The sequence below is a fragment of the Micromys minutus genome (assembly GCF_963924665.1).
Source record: "Micromys minutus genome assembly, chromosome: 29".
Taxonomy (NCBI): Eukaryota; Metazoa; Chordata; class Mammalia; order Rodentia; family Muridae; genus Micromys; species Micromys minutus.
The window spans coordinates 359,365-375,000 of NC_137964.1; the positions used below are offsets into that span (position 1 = coordinate 359,365).

Genomic DNA, 15,636 nt, shown 5'->3' on the forward strand with positions numbered 1-15,636 from the left:
CACCCAGTGGCTTCAAAGAAGCCCCGGAGTAGGGTGGGGCGGGGCACCAGCACCCCTGTCTTCACTCATGACTTTCATGTCCAAATACTACAGAAAACACCCTTCTCCGGCCTCCTCACACCCCCTTTCCTGTGCAGCTTTTGGGTTCTACCCACATGTGAGCATTCCTTCTATAGAGGCCCTGGGGAGCCTGTGGGAGCCCGGTGTGGGGAGGGTTGGCAAGCCTGTAGTGGCCCTAAGTGAGGGAAGATGAGAGCCAGGAGCCTGGGGGCTTGAGGCGGGGTTCACTTGAGGTCAGTGTAGAGAGTGTGGGGTGTTAGAGGGGGCGTCCTTCCATCTCTCCCTGCCATCTCCACCCTTGTCACTCTGGACCTGCCTCTCAGTCTTGCATGCTTGGAGCTTGGCCATTCCCGGAGGGAGGGTCATCTAGACACGCATTCCTTCCCAGGTCTCCACTCTGCACCCCTCCCTGCAACTCTGTGCAAGTGCATTTGGCTTTTCAGGCCAGCCAGCCTGAGGTTTCTGAACTTAAATAAATAAATAGAAATAAATCAGTAGACTTTTTATCCGAGGCTCCTTTCCGGTCACGTCTGTCCCCTTGGCAAGACTTCTAAGTGGAAGTGAGACGGCCTCTGCTTGAAGGAAATTTACCGTCACTTCAGGCTTTATCGAGGTGGGAGCATTGGCCCTGCAGCCCCTCGGCTCCTCACCAGGCGCTTTATCGCAACTTAAATGGCTGCAGCTGGACCTTGGCAGGCCCAGAGCAGTTAACTTGTTTCCGTGGGCTGTTCTGGAAAAAGAAGGCTCCATGCTTGTTGGCTCTGCCAGGAGTGTTGATTTGAAAGTGGTCTGGCTCCTTGGCAGACTAGAGCTGAGTCATGAGGCAGAAAGGACAGAAGCAGTGGTCTCTGGGTCCCCTGACCATCCGCTCCCAGCTGTCTAGCTAGCACTTTTGCTATCTTTTTAAAATGGCGGAAGCTGCTACAGGCTTCACTATGCTGTTTTTTTTTTTTTTCTCTTTTAAATGAGAACAAAGATGGGACAATTATTGCCTTGATAACATGACAAAGCCATGAAGATTCAACCTGTGACATTTGCCATAACATACCCACAGAGGTGTGACGCTTTCAACATGGGTTGGAGAGGCTCCTGTGTGCCTTGGGACAGAGCTTACTGCAGAGGCTGGTAACTGGTCAGGATGCTCAGGATAAGTGGCTGAGAGGGCTCAGCTGCAGATGGAACATCTGTCTTAACCCTCCCACCCCACGAGTGTGTACGGAAAGATTGCAAAAGTCTGAGGATGGTGGGGGGAGACATGAAGTGCTGTTCTCCAGACAGGCAGGGCGTTGTGCTCACAGACCCACAGCTGCTGTGGTTTTCCCTACAGGATCAAACTAGTAAACACTCTAGCAGGGCTTGCAGGGGTAGATATGGCTCCCGAAGTCCCACCCCTAGCTGAGAAACTATACGGTTAGCATCTGGTTGGGTAGAAAGGGTCTTACCTCACCTCCTTTCAGAGCATACATTCATGGTGGAAACCTCAGCCCATTCCCACTTTGACTGAGTTGCTTGAAGGAACCCCAGCTAGTGGGACTGTGGGATACAAACCTCCTCAAAGGACTAGATCAGTGGCAGAGAACTGGAGAGATTTTAATGCAAGAAAAAGAACGGCATAGGAGGAGTCCTGTCTCCCTAGACCCAGCCTGCCTGAGATGCGCGCTTTGTGCTTCCTTTAGGGCTAGCAGCCACTCTGGCTGTTGGAGAGACTGTCCCATGTCCCATGCATTTACATTCAACCGCTGCTCTGGCCTCGGAGAGACTGCTGGCCTTGGGCCCCAGGTCTGTGATTGCTCATCTCTCTTCACACCAGCAGAGCCTGACCTTCCACCAGGTGACTTCGTTGCCAGAGGCTCAGGACCCCCGTGTGTCTGTGTCCAGCCGGTCAGACTCAGACATGCTCACAGCTGGTCCTCGTCCACCCAGATGGTCTTGCGCTGTTCCTCTACAATCTTGTCTTTGAGGACACGCAGCAGCTCCTCCACACTGCTCCACATTTCAGCTTCCACCGTGGCGTAGAGGCAGGGCAGCGCCTCCAGCTCCTTCTCCTTGAGTCTGCACACACGCAGGAATTCCTCTTCCGTCTCTGGCCGTGGTAGCAGCTTCCTGGTAGTGGCAGGGTGGGCAGGGAGAGACAGCAGGGGAAGAAAGGCATGGGGAGGCTGCACGGGTTGATGCTCACACTGTGAGCGAGAAGCCTGGGTTACACTGTTGCCTGTGGGGGTCAAAGTTCATATGTGCCCTGCCTGGGATCTGCTTCCTCCACCTCCCTAGGGCTAGAATTATAGGATTAGAGTCTACTTAGAGTTTGATGACAGTTTGGGCTAACATGAAAATTCAAGGCTAGCCTGGACTACACGGTAAGAACCTTTATTCCAGAATCAGGTCATTGTTCCAAATGGAAACTCTGTCCTCAACTAAGCACACATTCCACCCCACCCCCTTCAGCTTTGCTCTGACATTTCTGCTTCCTGTCTCTATGAGTCTGATACTTTGAGGACTTCCTGTAAGTGGAACCGTATGGTGTCTGTCCTCCTGGCTGATTTCATGGCAGCCTATCCTCCAGAGTCAACCATCTTGTGGCAGGTGTTGGAATACTCCTTTTCAAGGTTAAATACTATTCCGCAAGGCTGATCTCGAACCTGTGGTCCTCCTGAATGGCTGGGATATAGGCCTGTGCCACCACATCTGGCCACTTCCCTCTTTGAATTCGGTTCTCATATGTACAGGAACAGGAAGTCGATGGACTCTCTCCCAACGCCACATTCACCCCATTGTGTCTTACACATGTGCACCAGCATCTGCCCTGCTTGGGGCATGTGTGGGGACTGGGTGTCCCTACCTGAACCGTTTGATGTTCTTCTCACTCACGCGGATGAGCAGCACTATGGGGTACACCTTGCACTTGATCAGGTCTCGCACGCAGCTGATCCCAGCCTCCAGCAAGCAATGTTTATTCTGCAAGCATAGCAGTCACTGTTGGTAGGGCGCCCTCCGTTGGCAGAGGCACCACATTACCTGCCCTTGTAGGCGCCAGGTCGTTCTAGGGAGCACCAAAGTTGGCCTCAGTGAGGTCATAGACCCTGAGTACTGCTCCACCTGGCTGAACACAATGACACGGGCCATCTAGGTCAAGCCCAAGAGGACCTTGCAATGGTCACTCACCCCTGCAGCTTTCCAGGGCAATCCTGGTAATAACGGTAGGAGAACAGAAACTACCAGGAAGGGAGGCTGGCTGAGGCGTCCTGGGGCTACCTGCTTAACCAGGAGCTTGTTAATTGTGGCAAAGGATGATTCCCACGTGACTGAGGAATCACTTAAAGAACAAACAAAAAACCAAGCAAACACCAAACTTTATGTCAAAGAGAAAAAAATGCAATTACCATCCCAGCCCTAGGGAGGCTGAGGCTGGAAGGTTGATAATTTTAGCTCAGCCTGGGCTACATGGTGAGACCCCGTCTAAATGACCAAACCAAACAAGAAAAAGAACATAGAAATCTGGGTGTGGCAATGTGTGTCTGTAATTCCAGCATGTTGGAAGCTGAGGCAGGAGCATCATCATGAGTTTCAGATCAGCCTGGGCTACCTAGCAAGAGTCAAAAAATAAAAAGAAAGAAAGATATCAGAAGAAAAGAAGGAAGCAGTATAAAAAGGCAGGTGTGTGCTAAGCACCTATGATCCTAGCACCTGGGAGGCGGAGAGAGGAAGATAGCAACTGGAGGGCAGCCAGTCCCACATGGCTGGTTCCAGGCTAGCCTGGGCACATAGTGAGAGCTTATCCAAAAACAAGCAGAGGCTGGAGAGATAGCTCAGTGGTGAAGGACATGTTCTGCTCTTGTGGAGGACCTGGGTTCAGATCCCAGCACCCAGGTGGCAGCTCACACCACTTGAAACTTTCTAGCTCCAGGAGATGTAATGCCCTCTTCTGACCTCTGTGGGCATTACACTGAAGTGCGCGTGCGCATGTGTGCATAAACATGTGGACACACACACACACACAAACACACACACATAAAAAAATCAAACAAAAATATCTTTTAAAAACCAGCCAAACAATAAACTATATATATATATTCTTGAATATATACATGTGTGTGTCTATTTATATGTATATATGTACATGTATATGTGTATATATATGTATATGTATGTATACATATATGTATGTAAATGTATAACCAAGGGTGCAGCACATGATTGTAATTTTGTCACTTAAGATGTGAGAGATAGGAGCCTGTTTTTAGGCCAGTCTTATCTACACAGTAAGACCCTTTCAAAAAACTAGAGAAGGAGGAGGAGGGAGAGGAGGATGGAGAAGAGGAGGACAGGGGGAGGGGAGGGAAGAGAGAGGGAGGAAGGGGCAGAGAAGAGGGAGAGAGAATATAGTATTACCACCACCTTATGAATTTCTCTCTGTGGACCTGGAATTCAGGTCTCGGGGAGACACGTCTTGGAAATCCCTGCCCCTCTGGACTTTCTCCCCACCTGATTGCTCCCTGCCTCCCTTAACCCTGGCTGGTGGGCTCCACCCTCCCAGTACAATGCACCTTGTCTGTGGTCCACTCACTTTATCTTCTCTGTGATCAGACCTCCCTAATAGAACCTGGCTTTCTTTTTCGAAAGGATCACAGGTAGCCCAGGATGGTTTCTAATTTCCTATGTATATGTTTCAGGTGAGTGTGTGTGTGTGTGTGTGTGTGTGTGAATGTGGATGCAAGGCAAGAAAAGCCAACCATAATGTCAGTCACGGGGCAGGCCTCTTTGTTTCTTTTGAGCCAGGACCTCTTTCTTGGCCTGGGCCTCACTGATTTGTTTAAGCTAGTTGGTGTTGGTCAGTGGGCCTCAAGGACCTTTCCATTTTAGTCTGTGTCACTGTTGCTGTGATAAATCATGACCAAACAAACCTATTGATAGGGATTGCTTATGTGTCTACATCATTGTCCATCATCGAAGGAAGTCACGGCAGGAACTCAGGCAGGGCAGGAACCTGGTGCAGAGACCATGGAGGAGTGCTGCTTACTTGCTTGCTCCTCATGGCTTGCTCAGCCTGTTTTCCTGTAGAACCTAGGACCATCAGCCCAAGGATAGATAGCACCATCCACAATAGGCTGGGCCCTCCCCCATTGATCACTAATTAAGAAAATGCCCTATAACTTGATTTTAGGGAGACATTTTCTTAGCTGAGGTCCCTTCCTCTCAGGTAACTCTAGCTTGTGTCAAGTTGGCATAAAGTCAGCTGACACGTCTCCTCTCTCCTTCTCCAGTGCTGGAATGCAGTATTTGCCACCATGCTTGGGTCTTCATGTGGGTTCTGAGGATTAAATTCAGCTCCTTCTTCTTGCATGGTTGTAATCCATCTACTCAGCCATCACCTCTGTGTCTGGGGAATGACACCCAAGGCTGTCCTCTGATCTCACACACACATGTACATATATACACATGCCCTTTCTCACTTATGAACACACACACACACACATACACACGTGTACACACACACTCACACACGCACACACATTCCCTTAGCTGATATGAACCAACACCAGTACACTGGCAGAAACAGAAGAGAGTCCCAAAATACAAGCCCACCTCAGAGATTTGGGAATCAAGAGTGGAGGCTGGGCCTGAGGAGAGAAAGGATGGGCACAGCTGTAGCCACTCACCCTTGCCCATGGTTGGGTAGGGTCTTAGTCTGGCCAGTATCCAGTGTCCCTCACCTTGGCTGCCACAGCCTCAATGTTGGCAGGGACGATGCATTCAAAGGTGTTGGGGTTCTTTTCCCGGGAGTAGATGATGGTCTCTGTCTTCTGCTTCCGGAGGAACTCGTCCCTTGTGACAATATCTGCAGAGAGGGGAGTTAGTGCGCAGGGTGGCAAGTGCTATTTGTGGTGTGTTGTCTCTTTTAGGCTCTACCTGTCCCCTCCTGGGTACCACATAATAGTCATGTGGCCCTTTCTCACTATGGTTAAATAGAATTTCATCTTCCTACTAGCTAGGGAAGTCCCTGGCAATTGGGGTCAAGGTCATGGTTCATGACCTTTATGCCAGATTGAGCAGCAGGGGCTTAGTGGATACTCATGCTCTGGCTTTCCAGCTGTGAGTGTCATTGGACAAAGTAGCCCAGGCATTGTGGGGCAATGTATGAGTCAATAATGAAACTCACCCATGGAGTCAACCATATATATATATAATATATATATATGTATATATATATATGCATGTATGTATATATATTCACTCATTTGTTTATCCATCTGTCTATCTAACCATCCACCCATCCATCCATCCACCCATCCATCCATCCACCCATCCATCCATCCAACCATCCACCCATCCATCCATCTGCCTATTAATCATCCCTCCTATACATTAGCCAACTATTCACCATCCATTCATCTGCTTACTCACCCAACCATTCATCATTTACACCATCTACCTATTCATCATAACCTGTTGATTCATTCATTCATTCATTGATTCATTCACCCATATCCCAAGTGTCTACCATCCATCTGCCTACTATACATCCCTAGCCACTCATCAATCCACCATTCAACTATCCATCTACCTGTCCATCATCTACCACCCACCCATTTACCCATCTACCTACTACCATTCCCATCTATCATTCACCCCCTGTCCATCCATTATCCATCCGTCTGTCTATCCACCCATCTGTCCATTCATCCACCTGTCCATCCATCCATCCATCAATCCATCCATCCGTCTGTCTGTCCTTCCATCAATCCGTCCATCCATCCATCCATCCATCCATCCATCCATCCATCCATCCATCCATCAATCCATCTATCCGTCTGTCTGTCCTTCCATCAATTCCTCCATCCATCCATCCATCCATCCATCCATCCATCCATCCATCCATCCATCCATCCATCCATGTATCTAACCACTCACTCACCCATCTATCCACCCACCATACATCTACATACTACCTACAGAATCTTACTCACGGTCAAGCATTAGGATTAAAAACGTGATGAAACACATTGCTACACCCAAGGAGCCATGTTCTAGCTGGAGATGATGATGTAGGTTACAGATAATTACCAAGTGGCTGAGCGGGTAGAGTGAAGGGTGCTTTTGTAAGAACACTGAGAAGGAGTGGAGTGGCGGGGGTGGGGGGTGGAGGGTGGGATACTTCCTGCCACAGATGGAGGGAGAGGAGGAGGAGCCACAGAAGAAAGGGGAAGGAAAAAGGGGGGCTGGAGGGGGGCTGAGTCACTCTTATGATGGGCTCTGGAAGCTTGTGTCCCACTGTCTGTCATCTGGCCATGCTTACCTGACTTGCAGATGGTGAATTCCATGGCACCCCCCGAGTTGAGCAGCTTCTGCACCAGCGTCTTGGCCAGCATGGTGGGCGTGAAGAGCACTGGCCTGCGGCGCTCGCAGTGGAAGGCACGCACCAGGCTGTAGGGGATCAGGGTGAGGTTCCGGCTGAGCTCGTTCTCAGGGTCCAGTTCTAACGGAGAACAGAAACGGGGCTGTCAGAGCCTGCCTTGCCCCAGGGCACACTCAGGCTATGGAGACCTTGGCCACCCTTGTGGCCCCATAAGGACCTCTGGTGGTAGGGAAAGGGACAGGGGTATTTTGGAGCTGCTCTGGCACCCTTAGAAGAGACACAGAGGAGCCTTGATGGGTTCTGAAGTCCGGGCCACCTCAGTAGACTAAGGACAGCTTCTTAGAATAGGGGCGTGCTCTGAGGAGTACAGCTAGGTAGGCAGCAGTGTCTTTTTCCTGGCGGGGGTCCAGGGATCACTAGGGACTAATGACTCAGGAAACCTGCTGAACTGAAGGGCTGGGGCTGGCTCAGTGGGCACAGTACTTGCTGGGAAAGTGTGTGAAGACCCACACTAGTCTCCGGAACCCATGTAAATAATCTGCATGTTGTGCGCACTTCCAATCCCAGCGCTGTGGGGCATAGACTGGTGGATCGGGTCCCTGGGGACTTGCTGGTCAGTCAGTCTGGCCTCATCGGGGTGGCTAGGCCAATGAGAGAGCTTGTCTTAAAAACAGGATGGGGGCTGAGGAGATGATTGGCTCAGTGGTTAAGAGCACTTCCGGCTCTGGCGGAGGAGCAGAGTGACTCACGGCTCCCTGCGACTCCAGGGTTCATTGCCATCTTCTGGTCCCTGTGGGAACTGCACTCATGTGGCAAGCATGTGTATACACATACATGAAAAGTAAAACAAAACAATCTTAGCCAAAACTACAACAGTAACAACAGCAAAACCATCAAGGTAGATGATAACTGAAGAACAGCAGCTGGGGTATTCTGACCGCTATGGCCACAAAAGTGTCCATGTGGTTACAGAGGCAGTAAACCATTGTTAGGAATGAGACGCTGCAGTGGAGCTGTCTCAAGTTGTGCCACCTTTGTGAGTCATCACCGCGCCGAGGCGGGACCGTTCTGAAGATGCTGTGGCCTGAGGAACGCACGCTCCAGACACCAGCCCCAGACAACCCACTGGTTCTCCAAGGTGGATTCGGCTGGACGTGTTCCTTTGGTCGGTGTTGCTCTATGAGGTGTGAACAGATAGATAGGTGTGAACAGATAGGGACTCCCCCAGGAAAAACATGCAGCGTGAGGGTTCAGGCAGACAGATGGCTGAGTACAAGACAGTGAAGGGTGGCAGAGAGACCAGGTGAAGATGGCAAAGCTCTCGGTCTGTCACGGAAGGCAGACTCCTCCCTTCTCCTGAGTCCCAGGGCTATGGGACCTGCTAAGGCCTGGTATCTAGGGACCCATTTCCCAGGACCAGGGCCTGCCCCCTTTCCTTTGCTCCTGGCCTGCCCAGCCTGGGCACAAAGAACATTTCCTAGTTATCCATGTTCAAGGTCTGCCTCTTCTCTGTTTCCAAGAGAGCTCAGCCTGGGTGGTGAAGGCAGGGAGGACTCGCCACCATCTGGGAGACAGGGTGTGAGTGACTTTTTGCCAGCCAGGTAAACAGTAAAAGTTACTTAGTGGGGGAGATAAATCAAATACAAGAGCCTTGGCACATGGCTTCAGTCAATGTGGGCATCTGGGCCTAAGGGGACGATGACAGGTGTCAGAAAAGAGCTGGGTGAGGATATCACCCTGGGGAGTCTCGAGGGATAGGGATATGACAAGATTGCAGGGTGGCAGGGCTTGGAGGGGTCTTCCTACACACCCTTTTGCTCTTTTCTTCTGCTTGAGATAGGGTCTCACTATGTAGCCCAAACTGGCCTTAACTCTTGGCAATTCTACTTCAGCTGACTAAGTCCTGGGATTACAGATGCATGCTACTATGCCTGTCTTTCCCCCTCCAACTGTGTGTGTGTGTGTGTATGTGTGTGTATGTGCAAGTGTGTGTGCACGCATGTGTGTGAATGTCTGTTGTGTTCAAGTATTGTGTGCACTCGGGTGCATGTATGTGTGCATGCTCTAGAATGTATGTACTCACACACGCATGTGCTTGTGAACACAGACCAGAGGCAGAAATTGGGTGTCTCACTGGGTGTCTCTCTCAATCCCTCTCTAGCTCAGTTTTTCAGACCCTCTCATGAAGTCAGAAGCTTAACAGTAACCAGAATGGCCGGACAGTGGACTCCAGGCATCCCCGTCTCTGCCTCCCCTAGCTGGGGTTGTAAGTTCAAACTAGAAGGATGGGGTAAGCCCATTACTGACCATCTTCAGCCCCTCCCTTGTCTGCTCATCCTGCTAAGCCTGTTTCAGGGACAGTTGTGGCTCCATGGAGGGGTGGGGCGTGTGCTAGATGTAGGGAGGGGCCAGGAGGCCCTCACACACCTTCATGCTTCTCACTCAGGAGTTTGGTGGCATCCAGCGAGGACCGGGAGAGGTTCCCCAGGGGACTTCCAGAGATGATTCTCACGCGCTCATTGCTGTTCATTCTTTTGTACTTGTTTTCTGACCGACTGACAAACTGTGGGTAGAAGGGTGTGGCAGGAGGGCGGGGCTTAATCTCTTGGTTTGCTCTGAGATTGACTTGCATCAGGCAGACAAAGTCTTTGTTCAGACCTTGACTCTACGCTTCGGGGTGCCCAGGGCAGATCCCCTCCGCTGTAAAAAGCCAGTCCCTGCTTAGACTCTGAAACATTCTAGCTACTGTTCCCTGAAGACCCCATGTTCTAGCTGGTGAGGACTCTGGCTAGCAGCCCCTGGGAACATGCTGGAAACCCCAGTCCCCCACATTGTTCCCATGACCCTCTTGGTTTTGGGATCATGGTTTCTTACACAGTTCACAGATACTTCTCTGGCCCAGAGTCCAGGTTCCCTCAGAGCTCTCTGGGCACATTTGAGTCTCTCTCCACCTCAGAAGAGACTGCCCAGTCCTAGTTTGTGCCAGCCTCATGCTTTTATTGTTATATATTTTGGAGACAGGATCTCATGGAGCCCAGGCTAGCCAGAACCTCACTATGTAGAGCCCAGGTGGACTTTGAACCTTGGATCCCCCTGCCTCTACTTCCTGAGAGCTGGGATTGCAAGCCTGTCCCACTGTGCCAGGTTTATGTGGTGCTCGGGAAGGAGCCCAGGACTCCATGCATGGCAGGTAAGCATTTAAGCAACTGAGCCATGGTCCTAGCTTAGCCTCGAGTCTTTGGCTGAAACCCGATGGCTTAAGCTTGACACATGGGCCTGACAGTGTCCTGACAGATGGGTGGCTCTGCCTTCCAGAGGCCTTATACTCTGCAGGTCTCCTCCACCAGGTGGTCTCTGTCACAGAACTGTATCTATCTGGGATTTGGGGGTCAAGGTGTTAGTTATTTTTTGCTGCATTGGAGTGTAATTAATGCAGCACCCATACAGGGAAGGTGTCTGTCTGGGACTCACACTCTTTGTTTCTCTCAGCAATCTCCTATCAATACCAGAAGCTATGGCTATAGTCACTGAATCTGTACCCATATGAAATTGTCAACGGCCCTCGTATTACCCACCCCCCAAATATCTGCTTTTTCTTTAGAAGTTAAGTACATGGAGAATAAAATTCCTTCCCAGTCTTGAAGAGCTAAATTGTTTCCACAGACAGTTAAGAGCCAAGGAGCCTGCTGGGTTTCCCTTATCTCCTTGGCTGTTAGGATGCTCAGTTAACTTTAATGTTCCCCCAGAGAGAATAAACTGGCCTACATATGTGGAGGGTTTGTTTTTTTTCTCCCCAACACAGCACATCTGATTTTTAAAATCATATTTTAGCAGCAGAGTTGTTGAAGTTCTTTTGGCCTAAACTTTCTTCAAATCTTTTATGAAAGTGAGACTGGTTTCCAGCAGGTGTGGAGTCTGTCTACAGACTGGTCACTGTGAGGACAAAATGGGACAGGAGAAGCCAGGCGCTTTGAGAAGTCACGGGGGCACCTGAAATACAACGCCTTGTTTTGTCCCACTGGCCTCTCTTCTTGGTAGGCAGAGGGAGGAGCCCCTGCAAATTGTGCTTGGGAAGTCAGCGGGCATCTGATCAATCAGGACCTTACCTGCAGGAGCTGGCCGAAGAAGAAACTCGCTCTGGAAAGGCGGGGACTGACCCGGGGGTCGCTGGTCGAAAGTGCCTCTTCGGGCTGCAGGGTGTTCTGGAATGATTTTTTCAGTCAGCTCAGGGCTCCTGAGTGTGACATTGCAGTACAGAGATGTACACAGGGCCCCAAGTCCCCTCTGGCCGGGCACAACATCAAAGCTCTGCAGCCTGGCAGCAGCAGAGGCTGGGATACAGCAACTGCTTGCATCTGAGACCAGAGTCGGGAGGGCTGAGAAGCATCTGTGAATCTCCCAGGTCACAGCTGGGGGGCTCACAGGAGCTCCCCGTCCTTGCAATGCATCTTCCCAATGATGACAGTGACGTGGTGACATGGCTTCTTACAGAGAGCTGCAGGACCCCTGTCCCTACCACCCACTGGTGTGTGTGTGTGTGTGTGTGTGTGTGTGTATGTGTGTGTGCATGTGTGTATGTGTATGTGTGTGTGTATGTGTGTATATGTGTGTGTGTATGTGTGTGTATATGTGTGTATGTGTGTATGTTTGTGTATGTGTGTATGTGTGTATGTGTGTGTGTGTATGTGTGTGTGTGTATGTGTGTGTATATGTGTGTATGTGAGTGTGCATGTGTGTATGTGTATGTGTGTGTGTATGTGTGTGTGTGTCTGTGTGTGTATGTATGTGTATGTGTATATGTGTGTGTGCATGTGTGTATGTGTATGTGTGTGTGTGTATGTGTGTATGTGTATGTGTGTGTATGTGTGTGTATATGTGTGTGTGTATGTGTGTGCATGTGTGTAAGTGTATATGTGTGTGTGTATGTGTGTGTATGTGTGTGTATGTTTGTGTATGTGTGTGTGTGTATGTGTGTGTATGTATGTGTGTGTGTGTGTGTGTGTGTGTGTACCTACCCGGAGGCTGCGCAGGGTGTGGTGAGCGCTGTCTGCCTCTTCCCGACTGCCTCTGTGAACCAGTCGCTGGAGCTTCACTAGGAGAAGCTGTTGAGCCCTGTGGAGGGGATATGGGAGCAGCCTCAGGGCTATGACTTGTCAAGAAAGTGGGCCTGAGGGTTTCCCAAGAAACACATGGTTCCCCCTTTGGGGTTGGGATCCAGACACTTGCAGGACAGCTGCAGGGTCATACCCTTGCACCTGGGTTTCTTCACTGACCATATGACTGGCTGAGATCCACTGCCTGTGACTGGCTAAGCAGCCTCGAGGGCCCAGAAGATCAGGTGTCACTGTGGAAGAATGGGCACCCGATAGCCCTGGCACCACTGAAGGACTGGGACATGACTCAGAGTCAGGGCATTTGCCCAATATGCCTCAGGGTTCTGGATTCCATCCCCTCCCACCTTGACCCTGAACCTCAGATTAAAAGAAAGAGACGAGGCAGGACCGGCATCCCAGCTGCCTTGGGAGGAGAAGGGCTGAGGGCAGGACTGTAAATTCTACTCCAGGCTGAGTGATTCAGTCAAACTCTATTGCAAATTAAAAAAAAAAAAAGTAAAACCTGTTGGGGGTGTGGCTCAGTGGTAGAGCCCCTGCCTAGAATCCCCAGTGAGGGGCTGGGGTGTGGCTCAGTGGTAGAGCCCCTGCCTAGAATCCCCCAGTGAAGGGCTGGGGGTATGGCTCCTGGTAGAGAGATTTCCAGCCTGCTTGGTAGCTTTGGATGGAATGAGGGTGCTAGGAGATTTTGTGAGGACATTGTATCGTCCTTACAAGAGCAAGGAAGCCTTTCACAGAAGGAGGTGCCAGTATCTTCCAGTTCCCCAGGCTGAGGGAGCTGCTGGCCTGGGGTGGCCTGGGAGCCCATCTCCCAGCTCACCGGCTATAGCTGGGGATGGTGCCCATGTCCAGGTCTTGGTCAGTGAAGGGGTCGACTCGTGCACACAGCCATTCGTGCCTGTCCTGGTACATGGTATCTAAGACATGCACCACGTCGTCACACTTGAGGGACATGGAGCAGGCATCCAGCTGGCTGGAGATGTTCAGGTTCAAGCGGATGTAGAACGAGTCCCCTGATGTGATCAGACCTTCCTCCATCTCCTTCAGCAGCTTCCGGTATCCTGAGGAGAACATAATCCAAACGTTTGAGCACCTTGGACAGACCTCGTCCTTTTTCACATCAGCTTCCAGGAAAGTTTGGGGGCTGAGATCTGTGCTGAGCCACAGTGTCTGACTTACTGGCATCTGCACTGTGGTCCCATGCCTTTTCTGCATGCTTGCCAAGTGGTACTTAACATGCAGTAGGCTATATGCAATTTTCAACTCAATGAATTTTTGCAAATGCACACACGTGCATAGCTCCTACTCTAAACCAGTAGGCTCTCTCAGGCTAACCTTATCCAGATTGCTGTAGTCCTAGCTGTACCTCATATTACAAAATGGAAGCAAGCTCCTTTGCTTCTGGCCGATACTGCGCAACATTATGTTTATAAGGCACAGCACTGTGGTACACATTCCTTTTCATCGCTGTATAGTACTCCACACTGGTGTACGTTACTCACATATGTTATTTTTGGTGGACAGATGTGCTCGTTTGTCTTGGATACAGACGCAGAAGTTGAGTCACCAAGTTACTGCAAATCTGTGTGGAAGCTTTGGTAGCTACTGCCAAATGCCGCAGGCGTGATTACGGCTAAGTGTGGCTAGTCTTCTCAGTAAAATTTGCAAGTAACTGCTACAATCTGTCAGCGAACATCCATGGCATACACCTATAATTTATATCCCCAAATAGCCCCAATGACAGAGGGTTGTGGGTCAAAGGGGGAGTTGTAACAAGCAGGGCCCTAGTCATTCCAGGCAGCTGAGTTGTTGTGAAGAAACGGATTCCACACCGGGTCCTTCAGGGCTGTCCTAGATTTGCCCTTACTTTAGGGCTGGAGGTCTTTCCCAGAAATTCTGCCTGGAGAGCTATGCTGCCATTCACCTCTAGGGGCGCAACTCACACTGCAGCCCTGTAGCTCATGGGTCAAGATGTCCCCTAGAGATTTACTTATTTCTGTGCAGGGCTGGGAAGCCCAGCCCCGGGAGCTGGTAGGAGCAAATCCCACGAGTGGGGGTGACTGGGCTCCATAGTGCCATCCTCTGCAGCAGGGTGCTGCTGGGAAGGGGCAGGAGAGAGGCTGGAGAAGCTGGCTGGCTATTTATGCTCTGCTCAAATATTCATGATTACTATGGTTAAAAATAAGACCCAGCTGCAGAGGCAATCACGCAGGAAAACCCAGAGGTGACAATGAGAATCCAAGTCATCACCCAGGCGGGGCGGCAGGGCTGCCTGCCTGTCAGCAGGCTTGGCCCAGACTCTCTGCCTGTGGTGGGCTGGGAAGCATGACCGAGGAGACAGATGTCATCCGTGCAGGGAGAGGAGCGAGCCAGGCTGCTGGAGCCGTGTCCTCTGTTTCCCTAGGAGGTTTGTGGATTTGGCTCAGGGTGACACAGAGCATCTTCAACCCCACCTGTTATTCTCTTGGCTTGAGACTCGGCTCAACTCTCATGGGTCACAGATGGAGCAGGGGAGAGGCTCAGGGTATGCGTCCTGTATCCTACCCTTGTGTGGCACAGGTCCACCTCAGGCCTTACCTTCATGGTTGACCTTGTAGTGCAGGGTGACGGGGCCACTACACCTCTGGATGGTCCAGCGGGCCTCTTCCTTTGTGCATGCATCCAGTGGAACGCTCTGCCTTTCGCCTCGGATGCACCCTTCCAGCTACAGGGCAAGAACAAACAGTTAATTTTCTTTGGCTCTGTAGATGGGCGGGGCTAACGCTGCTTCCCACAGGAGCATCTTTCTTCAGACACAAGGGCATCTTATGCTACTGGGATGCATGCGTCTCTAAGTGCACATGCGTGTGTATAAAAGAGAAGGGCCCGGAGATACCCCACAGCTTCTTTATGTCTCACCAGCAGAAGTTGGTGACCCTCACGCAGCCCGGCCCTCTCAGCCAGTGAACCTGGCTTGACGGAGTGAATGAAGCTCCCGTGTGCGTTGCCGCCCAGCAGAGTGAGCTGCGTGATGAGCCCATCGCCATTCAGAGTTGTGTGCTGGACCAAGGGGCCAGTGCCCCGCACGTGACCCCCAGATGTGACCGACGGCCGGAAGGGCCTGAGTTGGGA

At 51.0% G+C, this 15,636-nt stretch overlaps 1 protein-coding gene across 1 annotated transcript in view; it reads right to left on the reverse strand.

Annotated features, from left to right (window-relative positions):
* Positions 1 to 1,958: 1,958 nt before the first annotated feature.
* CARD11 (caspase recruitment domain family member 11) overlaps positions 1,959 to 15,636 on the reverse strand; it is a gene marked incomplete at its 3' end in the record, with an annotated part of 38,221 nt that continues 24,543 nt past the window's right edge. The window contains exons 14-23 of the mRNA XM_080940864.1: positions 15,424 to 15,625; positions 15,103 to 15,229; positions 13,346 to 13,586; positions 12,430 to 12,526; positions 11,521 to 11,616; positions 9,842 to 9,977; positions 7,355 to 7,534; positions 5,772 to 5,896; positions 2,900 to 3,015; positions 1,959 to 2,163 (exon numbers count right to left, since the gene is read on the reverse strand). Coding sequence (XP_080796990.1) covers positions 1,959 to 2,163; positions 2,900 to 3,015; positions 5,772 to 5,896; positions 7,355 to 7,534; positions 9,842 to 9,977; positions 11,521 to 11,616; positions 12,430 to 12,526; positions 13,346 to 13,586; positions 15,103 to 15,229; positions 15,424 to 15,625 — 1,525 coding nt within the window. The remainder of the gene's footprint in view (positions 2,164 to 2,899; positions 3,016 to 5,771; positions 5,897 to 7,354; positions 7,535 to 9,841; positions 9,978 to 11,520; positions 11,617 to 12,429; positions 12,527 to 13,345; positions 13,587 to 15,102; positions 15,230 to 15,423; positions 15,626 to 15,636) is intronic.